This window comes from Parasteatoda tepidariorum, chromosome 7, assembly GCF_043381705.1.
Source record: "Parasteatoda tepidariorum isolate YZ-2023 chromosome 7, CAS_Ptep_4.0, whole genome shotgun sequence".
Taxonomy (NCBI): domain Eukaryota; kingdom Metazoa; phylum Arthropoda; class Arachnida; order Araneae; family Theridiidae; genus Parasteatoda; species Parasteatoda tepidariorum.
In genome coordinates this window covers 84,346,222-84,372,834 of record NC_092210.1, presented here as the reverse complement: position 1 = coordinate 84,372,834, position 26,613 = coordinate 84,346,222, and the positions used below count along the sequence as shown (strand labels likewise).

The window sequence follows — 26,613 nt, the reverse complement described above, 5'->3', positions numbered from 1 at the left end:
CGCTTTTGAAGTTGATTCTTGACCTGTGACTGTGAGTTTTTAATTTTCTGATGATTTTTATTGATTTTCTTTTCGTAATTTGTTTATTCTTTTGAATGTATCTTGTTTTTCCTGGACCTCTATACAAAACCATCGGGGTACTGAGGGAGATATTTTAAGCTTTTGCTTCTCCCTCAAATAGAAATGGTTTTGTTTTTAATGGCTACCGGGGCCGGTACCCCCTGAAGACGTCGGCTTCGGTGGTCATATTTTTATTTTATTTCATTTGTTTTGTATTAGCTGTGCTGCTTAATTATAATGCTCCTGCTTACCCAAGGGAGATGGTTTCGAAGTCCGAATATGGGATTTTTGCTTCCAAATGTCATAGCTCTAATTCATCCCATGGATCAAGGTGTAATTGCTTTTATGAAAAAGAAGTGCCAAACGAACTTTTTAAAAAGAAGATTGAAAATAGAACTGATCTGAAGGGCCTCTGGAAAGATTAAATGATTCTAGACTGCATTTATGATGCAAGCGCTGTTTGGGAGTCAGTAAAAAAATTCACTATTTACAAAATCCTAGAGAAAGATTTTACCGAATGTGGATATCACTTTGGTAAAATTTCTGGAAGAAATATCTGCTCTTGATTTGGTAAATTTTGTAGAAAATGTATCAAGAGAAGAAAATGTAGATAAAGAAAACATCAACAAATGGTGCAATTGTGATGCAAATGATCAGCGAATAGAACATTTAAGCGATGAAGAAATTTTAGAGAGATATATGAGCAGATGGTGAAGAAAGTAAAGAAGATGGGACTAAGAAGAAAATAGTCATGGTACTCCTCTAGCACATATTCTAATATGTTTTCTAGCACAGATTCTAATTCAATCGATAGAAGAGCAAAATATTGCAATACTTTGTGACAAAATTTTGCAAAAAAATTTACAACCTCAAATAAAGAAGAGGCTTTCAAGGAGAAGAAATGAAAATAAGTTGAAAGACTTTTTCACATAGAAATAAAAATGCAAAAGAAGAAAATGTGAAAAAACTGCTAACAGCGGGTACGCAATAATAGATATAAAAATTTATCATTCATAAAAAATTGATGGTTTGCGTTTTTTAAGCGTTTTGCAGATCATCCGAGAATTTTGTTTATCCGCACTTTGTGGGTCCCCTAAACCTGTGGATAATCAGGAGTTTACTGTATTTTTTCCCTATATATTTTTAAATAAAAAAGACAATCGAATTCCTGAATATAAATAGTTTTAGATTAATAGTGGAAAGAATTGCTACTGAAAATATAATTTTTACCATACTTTTAAATACCAAACCTTGCGATTTAAAAAGTCTTCAATTAAAGTAATCTTTAAAATCTAACAAGATACATTGTTATTCTAAAATATGTTATACAAACCATTTCTTTCCTCAAAAGAGCAAGCTGCATGTCTAATCGTCCAGATCTACTTTGGCTAGATGCATCCGAATGAGTGCTGCCTTGATCGCTGACTATACTATCCGAACTATCATTCTGTGATGGTAATCTTTGTAAATTAGTCCGTTCAGCCAATCCTCTGTTTAGATCTTGCTGAATCATAGTTCTCATAGCATGAAGTCGTTCCATTTCTTTCCATTGGGCACTACTGAAATTCAACAAACCACTTAAACTTTTAGGTAAAGGAGGTAAACCTTGGAGCGAAGCCATCAGAATTTTTAATAGTTTATTAGCTAAAGGTGCAAAGAATTAGTTATATTCGAGACTTAAAGCTTTATACAGCTAAATTCTGTTCAATCTTCAGGTTAACAGTAGCTGTTGAGTAATATTCCTGTCCAGTTGTAAACAAATCCTGTTGATAAGAAACAATTTATTCGGCTACTCATCGGTTGAAACGGAGTAAATGTTTTACGTTTGAGATATCTATTCTTCAATATTAAAAAACAGTTCGGTAAGTATCAAAGTGGATTTCTCGGAATGACCAGATTTTATAGATTTCACCACATTCTAAATATTAAACGATTAACAGTATCGTAATATAAAATCGATATCATCAATACTAGTAATCGATATAAGAAAAATTAATCGTCGGAATCTCTATAAAGGTTCTTCCAAAAAGTAAATAAACAAAAACGTGACCGACAACCATCAACTGGAGTGATTTGTTATTTTTTTTCGTATCAATTAATCTAACAAGCTTAATAATCTACTATTTCCTCAAAATATTACATAAACTCAGAGTCTCGTATTCTTAACTCGGGAACACAATTTAATTTCCAACTGGTAAAATATTTAAGCATTTGGTTTTGTAAAATAAATAAATAAATGCATGTAACATAAATTTTTTTTATTAGGTAAAATATTGAACGAATACTATTTAATGTGTAATTGTGTTTCGCTTCAGTTTCTTTGTAATAATATGATTTTCGAAGATTGATTTCGTTTATTCAATATGAAAACAAAGCTATTACTGTTTATTTAGTAATTTATAATTCTTTCTGTAATCCTCTTAAACGAAAATTGCGAAATCTGTACTATTTTTTTGATCTTAATTTATTGAATGGAGTTTCATTAATCCTGAAATACTCTTGACTGTAATTTAAATAACAAACTTTCATTTTGTCTGTGCAGTGAGATGGGAGAACCTACAGACGTTTCTAAAAGGTTGGCAAGGTGGTATTTTGGTGGTATTGCCAGCGCTGCTGCAGCATCTTGCACACATCCTCTTGATTTATTAAAAGCAAGTATAGAGAAAAATGTATTTTCATTGTTGTTTAATTTTTTAGGATTTACAGTAAACTATTTAGTTGGAGTATAAAACTGGATTGGGCACTGTACCTTGAAGCTTTAAGTGTCTATAAAATCTTCCATTTTCCTATTGTTTTTATCTCAATTTCTTATTATAAGAAAAATCTCATTTAACTCTAAAATTTTCTCTGTTTTCTATGGGAACATAAAAAACCACTAAAACAGTAAGGTCATCCATTTATAAATTTTTACCCATTATTTTTGACGATAAGAAATAATTTTTTTTGCTCTATGAAATAAGAGAAATACAATGTATTGAAACATGGTTTTGAAACAGAACCCCCTAGACCAAAAGATTAATATTAAAATTATAGTTTGTTTAATTAAGGTAAAAATCAAACAGCTGCAAATTCCAATAGTTCTTTTTTTATTGATAGATAATTCTAACCATATTCGTAAAAATACTGAAAATATTGCAAAACACTATGCTACTAGGCATTATGAATTACAGTACCTAACTCAATTCAAACTGATGTGAAAGTCATGAACGATTTTTTAATACTGACAATTTTAAAACTTAATTTAGTAATTTAAAATCATCAACAAAATTATGACCATTAGCTTAGAATATTATGAGCTAAAATGGGGTAAAGTAAATTTTCAAAAACTAATATTTTGTTTTTTCTTTTCAAATACTGAAGCTACTTTAGAAAACAGAACAAAATTGAAAGAAAATTTTCTTTTTTGTGTGTTAAAATTTTATTATGAAATGGTAATATTAAATGCATATTAAAAATCTTCCATGAAGTTAATCAGAAATTTTTTTTCTTGGGGTACCTTTATCTCCTAACTCTCGTGTTGTACCAGTAGCTAAGAATTGAAATTATATAATTTCTAAAGAGGAATTAATTTTATAAAAATGTGATTCGATGAAGTAGATTAATGCAATACTTTTGCCTACTTTGAAAACTATTTAAAATTATTTTTTAGGTTCATCTTCAAACTCAACAAGAAGGTAAAATTGGAATTGTAAAAAATACAACTAATATTATTAGGAAACAAGGAATTCTAGCCCTATACAATGGTTTAAGTGCATCACTATTGCGACAGGTAAGCATGCATGGAAGTTTAATAATCTGCTGCTGAAATTTTTATTTATTTACTTTCTTTAATATGTCTTATAGTTTGATCAGTAATTTATCATTGTTTTACCCAAAGTAGAAGATCTTAACCTCAATCTTATAAATGTCTTTCTTATGCAAATCTTGAAATATGAGACTTTGCATTTTATAGAATTTTGTGTTATATAGTTTATTTCACATATTTTTAAACTTTTTTACTAAACATGGTAGCTATAATAATGTGGAACAGAATAATCATGAAATGTTTTTAACTAATTTTTAGACACAAATATTTAAAAATGCAAAAATATGCACTTCAACATTTATCATTTATAGAAAAAAAAATTTACTATTCTTAGAACAAATAAGGAACAAATTTATTAATTATAGCTTACTTAGCTTTTGAAATTATAATCTTTTAACAAATAATGTAAGAAGTTAATTGTCTTTGTTTAGTTACAGCTGTTTCTACTGTTATTCTTTATTTGATGTTACCTTGTTCTCAAACAGCATTTGTTGTTAATTGTGAATATAAACAACATTTGTGTCTCCATCTGTGAGCTCACAAATGTTTCTTTAGATATCTTATCATAAATAACTGACAAGTACTGAAAGGACAATATATTTCTCTTTTCTATTTGTGTATTCAAAAATAATTTTCATAATGGTAAATGCGTATGGATTAGATTAGAAATTATCACTCATATTTTTACTAAAAGTAAAAGGCTGTTTGTTGGCCAGAAGGTCATGAACGTTAAGGCTTTGCAATTTCTATATCTACAGCATGATTTTAGCGTTGTGCTCAGCATTAGGCCCTTGCTGCCTCTTTTTTGTACAAGCTGGTACTCATCGACCTGAAGCTGGGTGGGTTCGAAGTTGTCACCTTGCATAGAATCTTAATTCTTTGCAATGTAGGCAGGCAGCCTATTGCCTTATCTGTTGTGCCTTTTGAAACTTATACATTATTGATATTACTTTCATGAAATTGATGTAATCTTTGTTTCAATATATTTCCTTTATAGCTGACTTATTCTACAACTCGGTTTGGGGTTTATGAAGTTGTGAAGCAAAATATTAGTGTACCTGGAGAAAATATTCCATTTTACAAAAAAGTTTTGTTGGCAGCTACAGGTGGAGCGATGGGTGGATTTATTGGTACGCCTGCAGATATGGTCAATGTTAGGTTCGTTATAATTTTTCTTTAATAAGAAAAGAAAGATAAAAATTTCCTTTTTGAGTTATTGTTTTCTCTAAAAAAAAAACTGCTTTTAATGTCTATTTTTTGCTTTGATTAGTTCTTTTTTATTTTTATCTGATTGTTCATAAAAAAATAACGAAGTGATTTTCTTAAAAAAGAAAGACGGTATACCATTTAATATGAATAATATATATCATAACTACTGTCTTAAATTAAGAATATATAGATAAGTTTGTATATGTTTTCTTATTTAGACTCAAATATAGAATAAATATAAATGGTCAGTGCACAAAATTAAAAGGCACACACCTTAATAACTTTCTATACAATGATGGGATTTTTATGTACTAAAACTCAATCTTAATGGTTCATTATTCTAAACTTAAATATATTAATTTATAAGTGCCAGCATTATTTTTAGTTACAAACTCAGGCAAAAAATTTACTTTCTCTGAAAGAACATACCTTTTTTGATCTATTCGGATTCTTAATGTGCAAAAAGGGGTGTTGGAGGTAGTTGCAATATGGAAAATATTATCACATTGGTTTAGGCCGAAGAGCATTCTAAAGTCTAAACAGGGAAAATCTCAGGGAAAGGGTCAGGGAAAATCTGGAATTGTCAGAGAATTTTATTTTAACTTGGGAACAGTCAGGGAAAATTGCATAAAATGAAATTAGAATTTTTTTTAAAAAAAAGAGGAAAATCTTAACATTATAACTGGAAAATAACCAGTATTAGAATTGTGAGTAACAGTTATCAGTTATTAAGATTTGAATTAAATAATTCTAACATCTATTACAATTATTTGTTGTAAAAAGTTTGCATTTTAGTGAAACTTCTATGCTTCTATCTTCATTCAATGATATTTCTTTGCTCACAAAATGTAATATTTGACATTACAATTAAAAAATCAAAGTTTTCTGTTGAAAAATTGCATAGTATGGATAAAATATGATCTGGATTTTCAGTGAAATTTTCCTGATGTACCTGGGAAACTCAGTGAATTTTTTTTCCTGAAATTGAGTCTGAACCCTGTTAAATCTCTTAATGTTAGTTTCAATTTTTGTATGTTTCACCATATCTATAAAATTGCAGTAAATCAAAAATTTTTTGCACACAATTATAAAACTTATTTATTCAAAAATAATTTAATGCACAAAAATATTTAAAATTGTAAGGCATAAAAATTAATTTTTACACCAATTTACTTACGCAATTTTAAATTATGAAATCCAAAATTTGAGCCAAATAGTTCATAAGAAACACTAAAAACGCAATTTCCTTGAAACGTCAAAGTAGGCAAAAAATTAAATTAACTTTTAAGAATTTCAACTTCTAACTTGCTTAAACTTATAGAACAATATTTTCCAGAATGACACTACCTTCCATATTTTGAGGATCACGAATTCAAATAAAGTATGTTTATTCAGGGAAAGTATATTTTTGTGTCTGATTTAAAGGCTTAGAATATAATTTTCTCAAATTAATTAGCATATTAACTGTTTAAGCTCTTGAACCATTAAGATTGAGTTCTTGTATGTGAAAATCTGATCATTAGATCATAAGATGTTAAAATGTTATTTTTCTTTTTTTTTTGTGCATTGTTAAAAAATCAAAATTATTATGTGCTTTATAAGTTTTCACTACATACTTTTTGTATTTATGTGTATATATTTGTGCAGATTAAATAAGAAAAAGTTTGAGTTTTCTATTTATTAGATATATCTTACTAATGAAAAATTAAACCACAACAGACATAATTAATTCCAAACTATTTCAAAATTGTAAAATTAAAAGCTAACTTGATTAAAAGTATACATATAGTTCTACCATCTCTTGATATTCTAGGACAATAGGTTTCTCTCTTTTTAGAAATGAAAGTTACTTGTAATTTTTGCATTTTGATTAAATTGCATAATTCTGATATTACATTACATTGGAGTGTTTGAAGTCTCATTTTTTTAAGGATGTTTAATGTTCTCTTCAACTTCTGGTCCATTAGAATTTTCATTGAATTGTATGAATATTCTTTGGGTTATTCATAAAATGTTATTACAAAGTAAAAACAGAAGACATACATTTTATTTAAATCATCACTTCTTTTATAAATTAGAAAAAAATAGTTTTTTTTCCAATCTGATTATTTTTACTTAAATCAGATTTTTTTTCATTTTACATTTACCGATAAAAGCTCTTATAAAATGCATTAATAATGCTTAATATTATTTAAAATGAATAGCATAACTAAAATGCGTAGAATTTCTTACTAAAATTATTCTGTAAGTTTTTTCAAACTATTCCTGAAAATATAAAATCATAGTTATTTTTGTTCAAGCTTCATAAATTTATTAATACTAAGACGTGATTTGTCAGTTCCATATCAAATGATGAATAAATGTATTTAGAAGAACATTAAAAAATATTCTTTTTTTGTAAAATACTCTTTGCAGAACAGGTCTTTCTTTATTAATGTACATAAATTTTTAAAGTTTAATCTTATTTTTATCGATATTTAGTAGCTTTTTTCTATTTATTCGTATTTTTTTACATTAAAGTACAATTTACATACATTCCCATCTCTTTATTTCTTTAGATAAAACCTTCAATATCAATGAAGTCAAACTAAAAAAAATAAATCCTTAGAATTATATTTATTGGTTATATTTAAAAATATTTTTGAATTAAATCATTGATTTTTAAAAAAAACCCCAAATAATATGGTTTAAATTATGTCAACCATGCATCGTTTAAGTTTGGTCTTTTTCATTTGGCAATTGGTTCTAATTTTTGTTAGATTCATACGCCATTACTTGTTTTAATATTTTTTCTTATAATTTTTAGGATGCAGAATGATATTAAACTTCCTCTTGAACAGAGAAGAAAGTAAGTTATAAATGATCTTTTATTTGATTACTTAAAAGTGATAAAACCTATTTTTTTTTTTATCTATCTTCTATTTTTTTAGTTACAAGCATGCTATCGATGGCTTAATTAGAGTTTATACCAAAGATGGAATTAAGAAACTATTTTCAGGAGGTTCTACAGCTACTACTAGAGCAATGCTAATGACTATTGGGCAGGTATCTGCACATTTATTTTATCTTTAAACTGTTTTTTCTCTTATATTTTTTAACTACTAATTGTATCATTCTTATAAAGTCTACACTTTTTAGTACAACCCTCTTTACAGCTACCCTTTTATTATATTGACCGATACATTAAGTTTCATTTTCAGTTCAATAGTTGCAATGTATACTAGGTGCCCATTATAATGTTTGCACTGAATTCATGTTATGTAAATAGTAAGAAAGGTTTTTTTTTTAATTTAGTAATTCATTGTAAAGAAAAATAAAAGAATGATCTCTTTTGCTTTATTAAACTTGTTTCTGTGAAGTTTTCTCATGCATCTTAGCATACATAATAAGTGACATTGTGGATTACGCATGTTCAACATAAATTTTTTATTTGTTGGTAGTATATCATATCATAACATAATTTCTTTTCTGTAGTACAAGAATACCTAAGCCTGAGTTGAAACGTGTTCCATTAAATTATTTTTGTTGTTTTTCGGTGGAAAAGGACTTAAATATTACCATTTTAAAGTCTTTCTTTAAACGCATACATTTACAAGTTTATGCGTTTTTACATAAAATTATTTTCTAGGAACTCTTTTTGAAAGTTATTATTAACTCATAATGTTGCTTTGCGGGTAAGAGACTGTCAGCTCATTCCTGTATGATAGTTGTAGTTTTGTTCCCTTTTTATTCTCATTGAAATATCATTTCAAAAATAAGTGTCAAGAATTGTTTGCTTTGAAAACCGAATTTTCAAGATATTAATTAAGAAATATATTTTGTTTGATGTTACTGTACATAAAATGCAAAACATCCTTTGGTATTTGGCATGAGTAGATTGCCATGATTTCTTAGAATTTCGAGTTCAGTATTTTTATTTAGTTATGAGTAAATGATTTTAATAAAATATTTATGATGTTTTTGTACACTCATGATATAACAATTCCACTTTATAGCATCCATTTTTGTTTAGACAAAAGGGTTTTTTATTCTTTTTATGTATCATATTTTATAATATTTGCTTTTGTTATAAAAGAGTTATAATGCAAAATATTCATTCATATGTGTTCAGTTCTTATATCTTTTTCTCATCTTAAACTATTTTTATGACCATGATTTTTTATAACAATTATTTTAATATAAAAGCTAGAATTAATGTTTTGTTAAGACTAAATAAACTTACTCTTGTTTGATGCTGCTGACTCATAATGTAACAAAAATTTCTACATACATATTTCTTCTTTTTTTTTGCCAGATTTTATATTTTAAATTCCTGATTTCATCCCTTATGTGCAGAGAAATTTCATAGTTCAAAATATGATACATTTCTCTGAAATTTATTTAAGACTTTATTACAGTAAGTGTATATAAAACAAATTCAGTCATTAGATAACAACTTCCTAGCAATTTTCACATTTTAAGCTCTTTGTTTTTGCAAATCAAACTATACCCTTACAGTTTTTTCTTGTAACTAAGGAATCATTGAAATTAACTAAGTCTGTCTAAATAATTACTAAATAAGTCCTTTTGTGGTTAATTAGTTTATAAATGTCATCTGTTTAAATTACTTGTTTATTTTGTTATTCAATAAATATCATATACATTAGAAATATATGAACTAATAAATAATTAAAGATTAATAATTATTGATAATTGTGATCAATATCTTGTGAGCATTTTTATTTATATTTTTTTTACTCATTAATGCTTGCATTGCTTTTTTCATTTTTACTATGTTTCTGTTACATTCATTATGCCTATGACTTTTTTTTAAAAGCACATTATTTGTTTCAGATATCTTTTTATGATCAAATAAAACAGACGTTGTTACAAACATCATATTTTGCTGATAATCTTGTTACACATTTTGCTGCTAGTGTCATGGCTGTGAGTACTTTTTGTTCTGCAGTTTTTTTTAAATCTTCATGTAACCAGGCACTGATCTAAAAATTGTTTATCTGAAAATGTGATTATCATTTTTTTTATTTAAAAACTGCTCATGGTCTAAATGTATAGTTATACTGTTAATAACATTTTAACTAAATACTTAGAATACATTGTTTGAGTTACTAAGTGAAACTAAGTTTATTTATTTTGGATAATTTGAAGTTTAGTTGTTAGAATAATCTCCGAACATCAAGATCTCAATTTCCTCAATACTTAAATTGTAATTAATTACTGAAATTTTTATTTATGTACAATTTTTTTCATATAATATCCTGTTTCTCAGCCGCACCATTAAATATCTTACTTTAAATATCAATTTCAAAATTTAGAAAAAACAAACTATGTGTAAGTATTTTTGTTGTAGTATGTATTACTTAATTATAAAGAAGTTCCTTAAATCAACTTAGTTTCTCTTAAAAACAAACACCTCAATGTTATCTGTTTAACTTGTTCAAGATAAGAGAAGTTGACTCTTTTTAAGTTGGGTAATCTCAGTTTGTGGTATTGTTAATTTTTTTCTTATAACGATTTAGATGTAAGCATTTGTCCAAGTAATTTAATACCTACTTTTATGTTAAGTCTTCAAGTATGTAGATTTGTGCTAGCTAATTTATATATAAGTTATTTAGTCATCAAAAGGCTTATTTAACTTGATAACTAACAAAAATTTCTATCATTTCTTTAATATGTAATTGTATGTGTAACTTGATTATTGGTTTTTATCGATTTTGTAATTTATCCTTTATCAGTCAACTTCATTTAAAGTTCATCCTGATTGTTTTCTGTCACAGAAAATTAGTTACTCCTCAGTTATTTCACAGAAGTAACTGTGCTGGCTACTAGAGCATGAAATATATGTGCAAATTTTCTCAAGTAATAATTTAGTTAGTCTAATTCTATTTGAAATAACCTATTTGAAGCAGGATATTTAGGTAGAAATTGGACTTTTTTTTCTATCAGGAATTTATGCTTAGGATCTTAACATTAGCTAAAGATTGTAATCCAAACTTCTATTTTTAGTAATTATTGATAATTAACTTCTTACTGATCGCAATATTTTTATTTAAATTTGTAACTGATTAATTTTCATTCTATTCTTTGTACTAAGTTATTATTATTTTCTGTAAACATAAAATGATTGTTTAATATGTGTTTTTGAAATCCTTTTTATCCCTAAACACATTTAAACTTCGAAAGGTAACTTTAGAATGTACTTTAAACTTTTAGTTTTAAAAATGTTTTTTTTTTAAAAAATACAATAAAAAAGGAAAAATCAGAATTGTTTTTTCATCTAAGTATGATAGTAATTTTAAATAAACAAATAATGGTCAATAGAATATGTTTTTGTCTAATAATGTCATGCGTTCAAAATATGTAACAGTCTATGATATTATTAAAAACAAAGTTATACAAATGTGTCATTTACCCATATAGAAAATGATATGTTGGATTTTCGAACTTGGGAATTTATTGTAAATATTTTTTTTTAATTTTTAACTTTCTTCTGATAATTACATTTGTAAATTGTTTATTTATAGAACTTATTTTTCTAATTGTTTGAATACTTAGATTTTGTTTATTTTTGTTTTTTTATTGAATATATTTTAATACTGTTATATAATACTGTTCATACTATAATACTGTTTATACTATAATAAACTAAACTCAGTGGCGCAACAGCTCATAGAAGGCCAAGGCCTACTGTGCCCATCTCAGTTTTCTTGACCTTGGGCTCTGGAGTGCAGGAGCAGATGTTCCGGTCAGGTGGTCAGCCGAACGCGGAACCCCCAGTGTTTAGTTCCCAAGCATGCTTGGTACTCATTTATCGACCCACTGAAGGGATGAAAGGCTGAGTCANAAGATTGTAATCCAAACTTTCATTTTTAGTAATTATTGATACTTAACTTCTTACTGATCAGATGATTTTTATTTAAATTTGTAACTGATTAATTTTCATTCTATTCTTTGTACTAAGTTATTATTATTTTCTGTAAACATAAAATGATTGTTTAAGATGTGTTTTTGAAATCCTTTTTATCCCCAAACACATTTAAACTTCTAACCGTAACTTTAGATTGTACTTTAAACTTTCAGTTTTAATAATGGGATTTTATAGTTTTTTTTAAAAATAAAATAAAAACCAGAAAATCAGAATTGTTTTTTCATCTAAGTATGATAGTAATTTTAAATAAACAAATAATGGCCAATAGAATATGTTTTTGTCTAATAATGTCATGCTTTCAAAATATGTAACAGTCTATGATACTATTAAAAACAAAGTTATACAAATATGTCATTTACCCATATAAAAAATGATATGTTGGATTTTCAAACTTGGGAATTTATTGGAAATATTTTTTTAAATTTTTAACTTTCTTCTGATAATTACATTTGTAAATTGTTTATTTATAGAACTTGTTTTTCTAATTGTTTGAATAGTTAGATTTTTTTTTATTGAATATATTTAAACATCATTATACTGTTATATAATACTGTTCATACTATAATACTGTTTATGCTATAATAAACTTAACTCAGTAGCTCAACAGCCCATAGAGGGCCAAGGCCTACTGTGCCTATCTCAGTTTTCTTGACCTTGGGCTCTGGAGTGCAGGAGCAGATGTTCCGGTCAGGTAGTCAACCGAACGCCAGTGTTTTGTTCCCAATCATGCTTGGTACACATTTATCGACCCACTGAAGGGATGAAAGGCTGAGTCAGCCTTGTCCGACGCAAGGATTGAAGCCAGGACCTGTGGTATGGGAGCGCAAAGCGCTACCACTCAGCCACCGGGTGTCTGTTTATACTACAATACTATATATATATATCATAATACTGTTATAATACTGTTTTTAAGCTTTGTGTAGATAATAAAATTTTATTTCATTGTAATTTTTTTGTTTAAAAAATCCTACTTTTTAAAAAATTTAATTATTTTTTTTTCCTTTTTGTTTTTTTCTTTGCTTTATGAAGAATTAAAAGTATTTGTTTTTAATATTATTATAAGTTTCTCATTTATAAATTACTGAATTTTAGGGTGCAATCGCCACTACTCTAACTCAACCTTTAGATGTTTTGAAAACACGAACAATGAATGCCAAACCAGGAGAATATAGGGTAATTCAATGTATTAACTTTAACCAGACTCCATTGTAAGTTAAGAAAAGAAAATTTCGACATGGGATTTAAGTAATCATCAGCGACTGTATATAGTTCCATTTTATTTCAATATCAAATTATACAAATATGCTTTCAAAACAATATAAAAGCTTTTAAAAGTTAAAAACATCAGACAGAAATTTAATTTGTGCTATCTTTTATGATATATATTATAGAATTATTATAAAAAAGGTTATGGTTTTGTAGTCTTCTTGGAATTTCAAACTTGGTGACATATTTCGTTAAACAAAAAGAACATTTAATTGGACCATTAAAAATGGTGCGTCATATGCGGACATGTTCTTAACAAATCAAATAAATATAATGAAGTTTAACTTTTTAAGAAGATCATCTGCAAGAAACAATATTTATTATTTCTTAAATGTGAATAGAAAGATGTGTATTTGTTACGATTTTTAGATAACATTTCTATTAATTCTTATTATTTGTTTATTGATTATTGTTGTTAATAAGAAAGTAAGCAAAAAGGAGGCTTTGCAGCGTCATTTCAAGAGTTGGATATATTGATATATGTTCGCGCTGGGAGCTTGGCATCCATTTGGAGTGCAAACAGGCTCTCTCCATAGGGATAATAGTTTTTTCTTAACTTGCAACAGAGTACAGACTTTTTAAGTGTTTTTAAATCTATGTTATTTTAAAATGTGTGCCTTTTGAGTGAGTGGGAGATGGTTGCTATACAAAATTTTGTTTCGTTGCATTTTTTTTGTTGATGCATCGTTATACAGTAGGGAACCGATTATCCGGAGCGATCGGGACCATCGCTATTTCGGATAACTGATTTTTCCGGTTTTTTGATTCGCTACAAAAAGCTGTTTTTTTTATTGTTAAACCCAACTAAAAAAAATAAATTTCGGAAATAATCTTAAAAAGAAGAAAAAACGATGAAGTGATTATTTCTAATGATTATTTCCAAAATGATGGTAGGGTAAACATCTTTTAAAAAAGAAAGAAAAATCCTAAAATCTTATGAGGAAAATTTTATTTTTTAAAATGGGGGGAAAATTTATCTAATTTCTATCTGGTTTTTTGGTTTTCCGGTTTTCTGATTTCCGGATAACGGGTTCTGTACTGTATTTATATTAATTATTCATGCACTTTTTTAAAGTAAAACTTGACTAGCTTATGTGCTTCATTGTGTTGGTTGAAAAGAGAACTTTTTGAACAATGACATCTAAATGCTTTGGATGATTTTATTTTAAGACTTCCTTAAATGAGATTTTTTTTATATCTCTAACGTATATTTTTAAAGAATTTTTTTTTATCAAATGTGAATTTTTTTATAGAAGTTTATATTACGTTATACTTTTATACAGATAATATTGAAGCTTGAAAACTGTAGATAGAATTGCAGAGTAAGAGGCTTGAGTAATAAGTTGAATGCTATTATTTTCTATCTTATTTAGACTAATTTATTTGTTTTAAAAACTGATTACTTGCTTCAGAGTTTTGATTACCTTTGTTAATTTTAAGTTAAAAGATTTTATTACTCCTAAACAATTGTTTTTAATTATAAATAAATTTAAATGACATAAGACAAAATACACAAAATAAAGGAGCTCTTTCTTCATGAGTTTTGTTTAAACAGTTATGCATTTTTTTAAAATTTTTATATTGAACTATATTGAACTATTCATTATTTTTGGTGTTTAAGATAAATTTGTTTTGATTTCTGTTTAATGAATTTATTAACTACATTTATTTATCTATTTGTTTATTTCAGAACTTGTTACATTGTATATCAGTTACAGCAAAACTAGGTCCTTTAGGATTTTACAAAGTATGCTTGTTGAAATTCTTTCATATTGATTATTTAATTTTATCTTTTTGCTTATTTTATTTTCATTATTTACATAATTTCATACATTTCTTAATTTTTAGGGATATGTACCTGCCTTTGTTCGTCTTGCACCACAAACTGTTTTGACTTTTATATTCTTTGAACAACTTAGACTTAAATTTGGCTTTGTACCAAAAGCTTAGTTCCTCAGTTGCAAAAATATTTGCTTTAAAATATGTTGTAATACCATATGCAATAAATCATTTATTTGGTTCTCTGTTAAAAATATAGTGAGAAGTAGTTAAAGATTGTTCCATTCCCATAACTATGATACAAATTTAGAGTATATGTCAGAATTTCCATTTTTTCAATGTTTGTTTTTAATAGAAAATTTCATTCCTATATTTTAAATGATTTGTTATGTATCAAATTGTTAAATAATTTTTTCCAATTTGATACAATATTTGTTATTGTTGTTATGACTTCTTTCAATGGAGATAATAAATAACCAGCAATATAATTTTTAAATTAGTTTTTAGATGTCCATGAAAGATTTTGAAATAAAAATTATTTAGTGAAGGTTTCAGAATTAGGAATAAAAATTTTGTCTATTGTTGAAAATATCCTATATTTTTAGTGCTCTTAGTATTTCTTCGTTTATAGTATAAAATTTTTTTCATCTTCAGCTAAGTTTTATAAACATCTGATGTAATATTTTTTTTCTCACATAAATTGAGGAGTTAAAATTTTTAATTTCAACTTTTTATTCAATCTTCAAAATTTTTAATAAAACTTTAAACAGAAAATGTTGTTCTATATGAAAAAATAATTATTATTAATTTGATAAGTATAATTAATTTTGAATTACTATTGAAGAAAAAGAGAGCACATCTTGGTTTAGTTCTCTAAAATCTAAATTGAAATCTGGAAAAAAAATCTAGTTTGTTAATTGCTTATAATAGTTGCATAATATTTTTGGTATTCCTAAATGATAAAAATCTTTTTCTATACCAACCCCATTGTATAAGAAATAAATATTTATTAACTTATTTTCAAACGCTATAAAAAATTGCAGTTTTGTATTTTTGAAAATGTGCAGTTTTATAGTTTAGTCTTTAGAAGAATTAAATTGAAATTATTGTATGCATTGGGTAAAATTAAACTGTGCACAGTATGTCTATTTTAGAAGAAAAAAAAACTGCATCAAATTTTAATTGGCATTTATGAAATTGTACAAACCAGTTTCTCCACAAGAACTGTTTTTCTAATTGTTATGAAATTAAAAGGTTATTTAATATTTACAAAAGAAAATATCGTATATTGCCATTTCAAATGTCAAAATAATTTAAAATAAAAAAAACTGTACTTTACCTAAAAACAGCACAAGCAGAAGCGAATAAATTTTTTATTTATTATTCGTGTAATGCTATTTATTATTATGAATAAATTCATATTTTTCAACTAATATATAAAGCTATTCCTTTATCATTAAATAATGTTGAAATAATAATATTACTGAAAGTTTTTTGTAATAAAAAGGTTGAACCGTAAAAAAAAAGAAAAATTAAAATTGTTTTGCCAATCTCTTGAAAAATGTTTTTATTATTTTATCTATTGATCTTTAGCAAAAAAGAGGAGAACTTTAATGACACACCTATGTAACTTACTATTTTTTGAATATCTCTTTTTATAAAGTTAGCAATTGTACATATCATTTATATATTTTTTTATACGCATGTGTAAAATACAAGTGCACGTTTTGTAATAGAGCACTGTGATTGATACAATTTTATTTATTGGTAATGAAATTAATTTTAAAATATTTACATTCAACTTTTTTATAAACTTCTTATGAAACGCTTTGAAAAAACTGTCTTCCAGTTACTTTTTTCATAAATGTGAGTAACATACTACACAAACATACTCTTTAACCGTGTAGCTCTTGTATGAAAATTTTCCTCTTAGAGCAGTGTATTTTCCGCAAATGACATAAAACAATCAGTTTGTTGTGTCAAAAATCAACCAGATTCTGCTCTCAACATATTCAATTTAAAATTGGCTGATAAAATGCTAAATGATTTAGTAATGTATCAAATAATTTGCATTGTGTCATATACTATTGTTTTTAGTTGACTGTAATATTTAAGGAGATCTTTTTAATCTCTATTGGTACAAATACTAAACAAAGCTATATAAAGTTATACCAGCTTCATGTAAAGTTAATATAGGGGAGAGTTGGAAAGTCTTGTCTTTTTAGCTAGATTACTGCTGTAAGTTATTACAAATTACATGAAGGTAGTTTCAGACATTCACCATGATATTTCGAGATATGAAAGACAGTGTTGGCTATTTTTTAGTAAACGACAATGTTTTGAAATATTTGATTTCAAAAATTTTGATTAGTATTCCATTGATTTTTCTCTTTAATTTCTGATTGCTTGAAAATTCATTTTACCTGATATCAGCATTTAATAAATTATCAAAGAAAAAAAAAAGGTTTTTCTTCTTGTTAAAGTTGTTTTTTCTGTTAAATATCGTCGTTAGATGAAACTGGGATCTTGTGAGTATCTAGCTAGGCAATGTAAAAAAGGTCAAGTTTACAGGCTAAATTACAGGGCAAAATCTTATATAGGTTGCATACAAAGTTTCAACTGAAAAAAAATATATAAATATTCTTAGGAAATATTTGAAATTTTACTAACCATCATTCATTACATCTTTGTATAGATCGGCGTACATTTTCAAAAAATTTGATGGTTTATTAGATTGTAGAAGGATCCTAGTTTGAAAATTTGTATACATAACGTTATAATAATCATGCTTTTTTCTGTGAATTTGATTTTTAAAAATATTTTCTTATCCTTTTCAAAATTTGTGAATATGTACTAGTTTCAAAAGAAGACTAACGTTTTTTACTTGATCTATATATCATGTTATTTTTTACAAAATTATCTTTCGTAAATAACAATAAAGAACACTTAAATGTCTTAAGTCTTATTAACTGTGCTAAGCTGCAAGTACATACAACCCATAATATAAGATAAAAATGCAAAGAAAAAAAACACGCTCACTAAAACAGAAAGTTAAAGGAGAAAAGGAATTTAAATAAAAAGAAAAAAATATTAATAGCTTTAAAAATTATTAAAAACTAAAAAAATTAAATAATTTATCTATCTATATATAATAATTTTAGGTATTTCGTATCCTGTTCTCTTTGAATAATCGACTGCAATTTTGCAAATTTTAAAATATTTGTTACAAAACTGGCGAATATTTATAAATGTTCAATACCTACGCATTATTTTTGGTTTCATATTGATCATTGCAGCATAATCTTGAATATAGTTTTTACAATATTTAATTTAAAGTTAATATATTTATATTTTTCACAAAAATGATTATTTAAGTACTTAAGAAACCTGATTTTGTTTTTAATATAGCATGAAATTTATATGTTTGCCAATTATGCAATTCTGTATTTCTTTTTTTTTTACAAAAATGAATTTTAAACTGAGGAGGACAAATTTTTTGGAATTTGAATTGCGTGAATTTTTTAAAATCAGAATTTGAAATTTAGATGATTATTGAAGGGCACACACACACACACTGTTGAAATTACAGTTTTTTTTGCAACATTGAATTATTTGTTTTCTTTTCCGATTTTTGTTCTGATTATTGCTTTTGTTATGATTTACAGAAGTATAGAAGTACAATTTCAATAAAATGTTTTACTTTTTATTTTGACAATATTATGTTTAATTTTTGGGCTTGTTATCAAAGTATTTTGTTAATATTAGATCTCATATATATATATTTATTGCACATATTTTGAATAGCATGTTCTGTTGTAATTAATTTATTTTAACAAAGTATATTGTTTGTTAACACTGTCATTTTTGTTTTTTGTTAAATAAATTTTAGAATTTCTATTTCAATACTACAGTGTAAAAAATTTTCAAGTTAAGACTGAAAATACATATTGCATTTGTAATCTATGAGAAAGGTGGATGATATGATTTAGTGTTTATTTATAAAACAAATTTTTATAATCAAATTTATTGTTTAATATATACATTGTTGTTATTTTTTGTAGGTATTCTATTAATAAAAATTCAATTAATATGTTGTATTATAATTGCAATTTGTAGTTATTCTGTTTATTCAATATTTCAGTATTTGTTGAAAAGTGTACACAATGCAGTATAAAAAGAAAATACTTTGGTTCAAATCTGAGTAAAGCAACTGTGTTATCTATGCATCAAAATATTTATCTATAAATGCTTTTGAGCTTTTAATATATTTTAGATATCAAAAACATAAGCAATGAATTAAAAATATTTACAGCTTTATAAATTTTCAAAGGTTTTTTATCCTTAAAAGAAGGTGTAAAATTTTTTTTACAGTAATTGTTACAAAAATATTAGAATAGCACAGAATGTTCTATCTGCTATGGAAATTTCAGATTAATGTACTCATTTACAAATAATTCACAGTTTTATCATTTTAAGAAACTGTAAAGGTACATACGTTTTTGTTATTTTTTAAAAGTCACAATGATTGTTGAATAACCTCAAAATGAGTGCAAATGAAAAAGTTGTTCTGCGTTATATATTGCACTTTTTAAAGTTATATTTAATTTTTAAAAAAGTATTTCTTCAACATAATGACATGGTGTAAAAAATGGAAGCCTCTTAAAAATGACTATCAAATCGGCAAAAGAATCTTAGGGTAATTGATATAGGACAAAATTACAAAGGTTTAAATTGTTATCTATTAAAAAGGTGTAAATTATTTTTTTATCAAAATAAAAGTAATACATTAAAAGAAAAATTAAATTTTCTAAAAGTCATACATATTTAGAAATAAAATAACAATTGTGAAGTTAAAATAATGCATAAAGCCATTAATAATGTATTCTACATTCATTAATTAGTAAAGTAAGTGAAAAGAAAGCTATAATTTAAGTAATATCTGATTTCTTGTATGTTATTAAAATCTAATAAGTTAATTATACATGTGCTAGGTTTGAGTTTTCTTTAAATTATACAGTCTTGTTCAAATATAATATATTGCTAAAAAAGGCAGATAATAAAATAATAAATTGTTGCGCGAAACCTTATTTTTGTGCCGTTTTCTTTCCAAGAATCACAATTTAAAATATCATATATATCTATCGCAGACTTTTCGAATGCCATTTGAAACTGTGCCAGTTTTCTACTTACATAAAGTATATTTAAATTAATTAATCTTAAATTACTTTTCCTTCCGTTTTGGACCATAATTAATTTTGACCAAATTTTAATTTTGTGTTTTCAAAAGAAAATAGCACAACATAATGAAAGTTTATTCATTACATTAAAAATGGTTGTTGGAAATTGAATTATTGTTGGAACAAATGGAAAGAGGTGAGTAGGGAAGGTTCTTTTCGATTACGGGAAAGACAATTGTTATACAGTTTTATGAAAAGCAGCTAGGAGTGGGAAATTAAAAAGCAATTTCTTGTTTTATATGTTTATTTTATATCTTGAATTGCTACTTTTTCAAGAGAAAGAAGACTTAGTTTACTAATCTTATCATCATTTTGAAAAAATGAAAACGCTTGAATTTTCTAAATAAATTGAATTACAATTATATTTTTTGAATGTCGCCATTGCTATTTTTGAAGTATTCAAATTTCTCAATTTATTTTTGCCCACTTTTGGAAAAATTCAATTTAATCTAGTGAATTTGGAGGAATGTAAAATTAGCTTAACAGTTTTTAATTATCGTTTGTTGCTATTATGAAAAATTTCTAAAAATATTTAAAGAAAAAAATGGGAAGAATTTTCGCTGCCGAATGTTCTTATAAAAACTATAAAAAATTTTTGTTTAATGAAATTTTTTTTTTTTAGCTGCATCATATTTCGCTCAATATTTTTTATTTATGGATATTAAATTACTCAATAATGATATGAGAGATTATTCTCCTGTTTGCTTTTATAAAATTGTAGAAATAAAAAAACCAAACTTTTTAATGAAAAATTATTACTTTTCTGAATTCTCTTAAAACCAGTCTTGCTAAAAAAAAGGTTAGAATGTCGAAACAATAAATTTTTAAAATGTTTTACGTTCCTAAACATGTTTTTTTTTTCCTTGAGGAGAAAAGTCAGTAGGAGCAAATAAAGGCAAAAATATAAACTATCATTGATTTTTTTTGAACTATTGAATCTGAGCCAACTGTGTTCCTTGTTTTAAATTTTTTTTATCTGTTTATGTAGTGATTGGATACAGCAGGTTCGCGCACATTTGTCGGATGAAACTAAAGGGTTGAAGTTAACTAAAGGGTAAAGGTCGGATGAAACTAAAGGGAAACTGTTATCATTCATTACAAATTGTCGGCATCCAGGTTGATGCTGAAAAATATATTTACAGATACAAGAAAGTATGAAACTAATTCTTGAATTATTAGAGCTCATGGATTAAGAAAGATGCGACCAAGAAATTAATAATGTACACATTTCAATGCATAATTCATAAAATGAGAAAAAAAAACCCAGATAGTTTCTGGAATTTTATTTTTACCTAAAAAACATGTATAACTTTTAAAAAAATTCACTGTCTTACTCAAATTACTCTTTCTTTATATTACATTTTTTACTATTTTCAATTGTTACAGAATAAAGTAGGAGACTTAGGTCAAAACTACACTATTATTTTGAAACATTAGCTTTAAAACCTATGAAAAAACTTCAGTAAACACACTCATTTCATAAGGTATTTTTAAAGATTAAAGTATTTATATGAGATATTAACCGGGGGAATTGAAACGAAATAAATTATGAATACATATGCTAATTACATATTTTAATCGTCAATTTTGATTTGCATTATTTTAATTTATCGATCGTAAGCCTGAACGAACTTGTCATGTGAGAATAATGTGGGTTGATTACTGATGTATTTTTAGATATTTAAATACTAGATTACTTCTATTTTTTTGTCATAGAAAGTTAAGAAGGTATTGCATGAGTACATTCTCGAATATTTTATTACTAATTGTTAATTATATGTAGACTTTTATCATTGTTATTATTATTTTTTTTTGTAAGAAGTTGTAAATCGGGATGTCGAACTAAAATTCCATTAATGTATATACTTTTCAGCTAACATGATTTCTCAATCTACTTTAGAAACTAAAATCAAAACTTGGACTGAATTTGTAAAATATTTTTTTTTGCTACTTAATAGATAAATATTAAAAAAAAAACACTTTTAACCAGTAACTTTTTTTAAATAGTTTTTTTCTTAACTGGAGTGTAGTTCAATTGTTAAATATAAATTAATATATAGTAAGTTTTTAATATTAATTAATATATACATTGCCAAGATTATTTTTTTAAGACTGTAGTTTAAGGTTGACAGTTGAAGTTTGATTTCACTTGCTTTTTCTTAAGTTGATAAATAAAATATTACTCGCCAACACTAGCATGTATCAGATTTAGTGTGGACAAGAATAACTTTTTTTATATATAGAAAAAAAAAGATTGTTAAATAGTTTACGTCTAAATTAGCTTATATATCATACATTCTTTATATTTAAAAATCGCAAGAGCCGCATCCGCTGTTTTAGGTGTTAAACTTTACGTTAAATACTTTTTACCATGAAAAAACAAACTACAAAAATTGGAAATATGAAGGTGTACTAGAAAATGTATATTGACTATGATGGAATGGAAGTTTGAGAATTTTTCATGTCTAGTAAAAACATTTCACGCCTGCCATTTTGCATCCCAAAAAATGCAAATTTCAGAGCTGAAATTTGTCTATGTGGAGTGGCTTTTTTTATTTCTAAACGTAATACTGTTTTTTTTTTCTTCCGAAATTCCAATTAGTTCGAAAATTATTGTAATTTTGAGCATTGTTTTCGCGAGTTTTTTCACTTCTTGCATTAAACAGTGATCATATAACCTTTCTTGTAAAGAGAAGTTGGAAAATTTATTAATCTCTTAAGAGATATATTTTATAAGATAATGTTTCAGTTTCTTCATTGAACTCGAAAGCTTAAGGGAAAAAAATGAAGAATGGGTTGCCGTAAAATTTCCTGTGTTTACTTAAATTGTTATTTTTTAAACTCATTAAATAAAGGTTTGGATAGTCATCACTATACAAATAAATTGCATTACGAAACGAGAAATAATGGAATCTAGAATTAGTATACTTCACAGGGCATTGATAAAGTATTTTTTTATTGTTATATACTTAAAATTTCCTTGTAGGAAACCTAAGTTTGAAACAAATTTCTAATAATTTATTGCTTGGCATAATATATTTAAATTTGTTTACGAAAGAAAGGGTTGCAATACCTTTAATTAGAATAATTAATGAAAATAATTAATTAAAATAATTAATGAAATATTTTTGCTATAACAATAAATTAGTTTCATTGGGTGTGGTTAAATCGCTTCATTAAAAGATTCATATTTAATAGCGGCTAAAAATGCCATGAAGTGCAAAACTTATTTATTAAAAAATGCATAACTATGCAATGTATTGTTTGTAATCAAATATTGAAAATTTACTCAAATATGTTATTTATTCTCATGCGTAGTTTGTAAACAATTTCATTTAAATTACTATTGATTATTTAAAGTGTACTTGATATTTTATTAATCAGAAACGCACATCAACTTCTAGAAACATGATTGTGTAGAAACGTATTATAATTTTCTTTTTACGTTGAAATTTAAAATAATAATTTATCACACAAATTCCTTCAACTTTTATAATAATACTTAATTTTTTTTGTAATGATTTACAAATTTCAGAATTATTTTCTGCTTTGATTTATTTTAGCATTATTTTTAGTTTCGGGCCGTACATAATAAAGATAACATATATTTCTTTATAATTGGAACATAGAAAACACTGTAAATAAAAAAGAAATTATTACAAAAATCGGACTAAAGAATCTGAAGTTAAAGAAATTAAAAAAATAAAAACATAAATTTTTATTTCATTAAGCCTTAAATCAGCAGTAGATTTATTCGATCTCTACTTATATGTATATGCTGAAACTCATAAATTAAAAAGACACGCATTTCCAATAACGTCTTCTCAATATAGCGTTTTTCTTATTAGCGGTTTCGATAACTTTTTATATATATATTAGATTGATTTATTAAAGATTAATTCATGTTTTTTTTCGCCATTTTGATTGCATACAGCTCCTAATGATCACCCTTAACATATATCTTTTTATAACCTTTGTCAAGAAGAAGCAAAAAAGAATTACACACTCAGGGACTGTCAATTAAAATTTAAGTCAAGAAAAGACATAAACGCTATCTTATCGAGAGAAAAATATTTAAAAACCTACCAAAAAACCAAAAACATACCAAAACCTACCATTTTTTTGGCTATAATTTTTTTATTGTATCGCATTCATAATATAAAGATTTACATTTATTATAACATATGCGAGCCATTATTTTACCTTCCCCCCCAATTATTGATAAACTAAAGGAAATTTATTTGAAACATTATTTAAGATATAAAACTTAACCTTGAAATATAAAAATAGATTCGGGTGTGTTTCTCAGTAATAAAGCGTAATAAAGAACGAAACTTATAATTAACGTCAACAGTCAAGTTGCATGAATTGAACTGAGTAATATGTGTTTAATAAATTATCACTATTTTATACAAGGTTTTCGAAAATTTAAAATTAAAGATGAGAAAGATTTTTTTATGACTGCTTATACAATTTTCCATAAGCAATTATTAAAAATTTATTATTATTTTTTTAAAAAATTTCATAATTCAATTGATATTTAATTATATACATGGTATATGGAAGTACATATATGAAATACATGTCAATACAATAATTACATAAAAAAAAAATATTTCTTATCTATTTTTTCTTTACTTTTTTTTCTATTTCATTATGAATTATAACAATTTTCACAATAAAAATGTTGCCAGTTTTGGTAATATCTAATCATTTGTAAATGTTGTTGTTTCTATTGTCACCTGCTAATACTAGCAAGCCTGCTTGGTGAAACTAAGCGAATTTATGCCAGAGGGGATTCCATTTCTTGTTTTTCAGTTGCGCCACCTATTGCCAAGAATACGACTCATACATACACACGTCACAGCCCGTTTATAGAGCGGACATTCATCCACAGATTGTATTTTTGAACGGAACCAGAGAACAATCAATCTCCAATTCAATACCCCAGAAGTATGAATTGTTATGGGAACATGGAGGGTTTTGTGACCCGACAGATTTAACGTGCACCAGTCACCATTTACTACACGGGGAGTCTTCGGCTGGCCGGAATCGAACTCAAACCTCTTGGACATGGGCCCAACGCCCTACCAACCAGGCTATCCCGAACTTTGTGAATGCAGTTGCCAAAAGAATAAGTCAGTGGATGTATTTTGAAGAAGTTGAATTTAGTTTATTATGCTTCGCAATGAGTAGAATTTAAATATAGTATTATAAGAATAAATTGCAAACGAATATGTTTATTCCTTAACAATAGATAGAATGCGGAAAAACCCAAATTTCTAATTGCAGTAATATTTAATTGATTTCTAAGTTTCATTTTCAAATAAAAGATAGCAATAATATTAGAAAGGTGTACTTTTAAGAAAAAATACTTCTTAAATTTTAAATATTTACAGTTTTTATTTTGAGTACTTTATATGAGTAGTGCGTTGAATTAACGTTTGATGCGTTCTGCTATTTATAAAATTTAAAAGAAAAAAGTACATATAATTAATTCAAAAAAAAAAAAATATTCTCATACGGAAAAATAACTTTTGCAAAATTACTGTACTGTATGGTATTGACAATTCTGGTAAAAAAAAGGCTATTATTCTGGTTGATAAAACTAAAATATACGATATTTAAACCATTCCTTTAGTAATTTTTCCATTATAATGACAACGGTTTATCGGAAAGTCTGACTTTCCAAATTATAGTTCTTATTTCCACACATGACACACAATATAAAACCGAAAAGTAAATTTAACCTAATAAATGGTTTTTATGCTATGCTAAGGTGTTGTGGTAAAATTATCGAATTTTACCACCTTTACCAAATTTTATCTCATATTATAAAACTATATGTTATTGTTCATTTTCCTATAACGCTTCGGTAAAAATTACCGAACTTTTTGATGTTTCCACAGAGCGGTAAATCACGGTAAATTATATCATATTCCGGTAGTATAGTACATGATATATTTATATTTTTATTCAGACTGTTGTCATTTTTAAATTCATACGTTATTATTACAAATTATTTCGGAATATTACGAATTATTACGTAATTACGTTTTTTTACTTCATATTACGTAATTACATTTTTTAACACATTTTTTTTAATTACATTTTTTATTTAATGTAATTAAGTAATATATAATTACTTAATTGCATTATTTTTTATCGCTTTACATTACTTACTTGCATTACTTTTCAATTTAACTACTTTTTAATATTTTTTACCTCATTTCGCACCCCTTTCATTTTGTTATGTTTACAACAGAGCTTAATGATTTTGTCACCAGGTGGCATTATTTGAAATCAACCTCCTTCTCATTTTCATCCGG

At 25.9% G+C, this 26,613-nt stretch overlaps 2 protein-coding genes across 2 annotated transcripts; one reads left to right on the top strand and one right to left on the bottom strand.

The window, feature by feature from the left end:
• Positions 1-1,390: 1,390 nt before the first annotated feature.
• LOC107450942 (protein FAM89A) lies at positions 1,391-2,010 on the bottom strand (the record flags this gene model as incomplete). The annotated part of the gene is given in 1 exon segment (XM_043046616.2): positions 1,391-2,010. A coding segment is annotated over 1 exon segment (291 nt), but the record flags the coding sequence as incomplete, so codon positions are not given.
• Positions 2,011-2,071: 61 nt separating this feature from the next.
• Positions 2,072-19,150, top strand: LOC107450941 (Dicarboxylate carrier 1). The gene is made up of 10 exons (XM_016066882.4): positions 2,072-2,254; positions 2,603-2,711; positions 3,710-3,829; positions 4,863-5,023; positions 7,881-7,922; positions 8,005-8,119; positions 9,908-10,000; positions 13,095-13,175; positions 14,959-15,015; positions 15,117-19,150. Exons 2-10 carry the CDS (start codon positions 2,607-2,609, stop codon positions 15,216-15,218), a joined length of 876 nt encoding a protein of 291 aa, XP_015922368.1. The 5' UTR covers positions 2,072-2,254; positions 2,603-2,606; the 3' UTR covers positions 15,219-19,150.
• Positions 19,151-26,613: the final 7,463 nt, after the last annotated feature.

What these genes read in the sequence shown, in the direction of transcription:
- LOC107450941 (XM_016066882.4), top strand. Translation starts at nt 2,607, where the DNA reads ATGGGAGAACCTACAGACGTTTCTAAAAGGTTGGCAAGGTGGTATTTT. An exon ending in GCAGATATGGTCAATGTTAG is followed by an intron (nt 5,024 to 7,880) that starts GTTCGTTATAAT and finishes TATAATTTTTAG; the next exon opens with GATGCAGAATGATATTAAAC. An exon ending in GTCCTTTAGGATTTTACAAA is followed by an intron (nt 15,016 to 15,116) that starts GTATGCTTGTTG and finishes CTTAATTTTTAG; the next exon opens with GGATATGTACCTGCCTTTGT.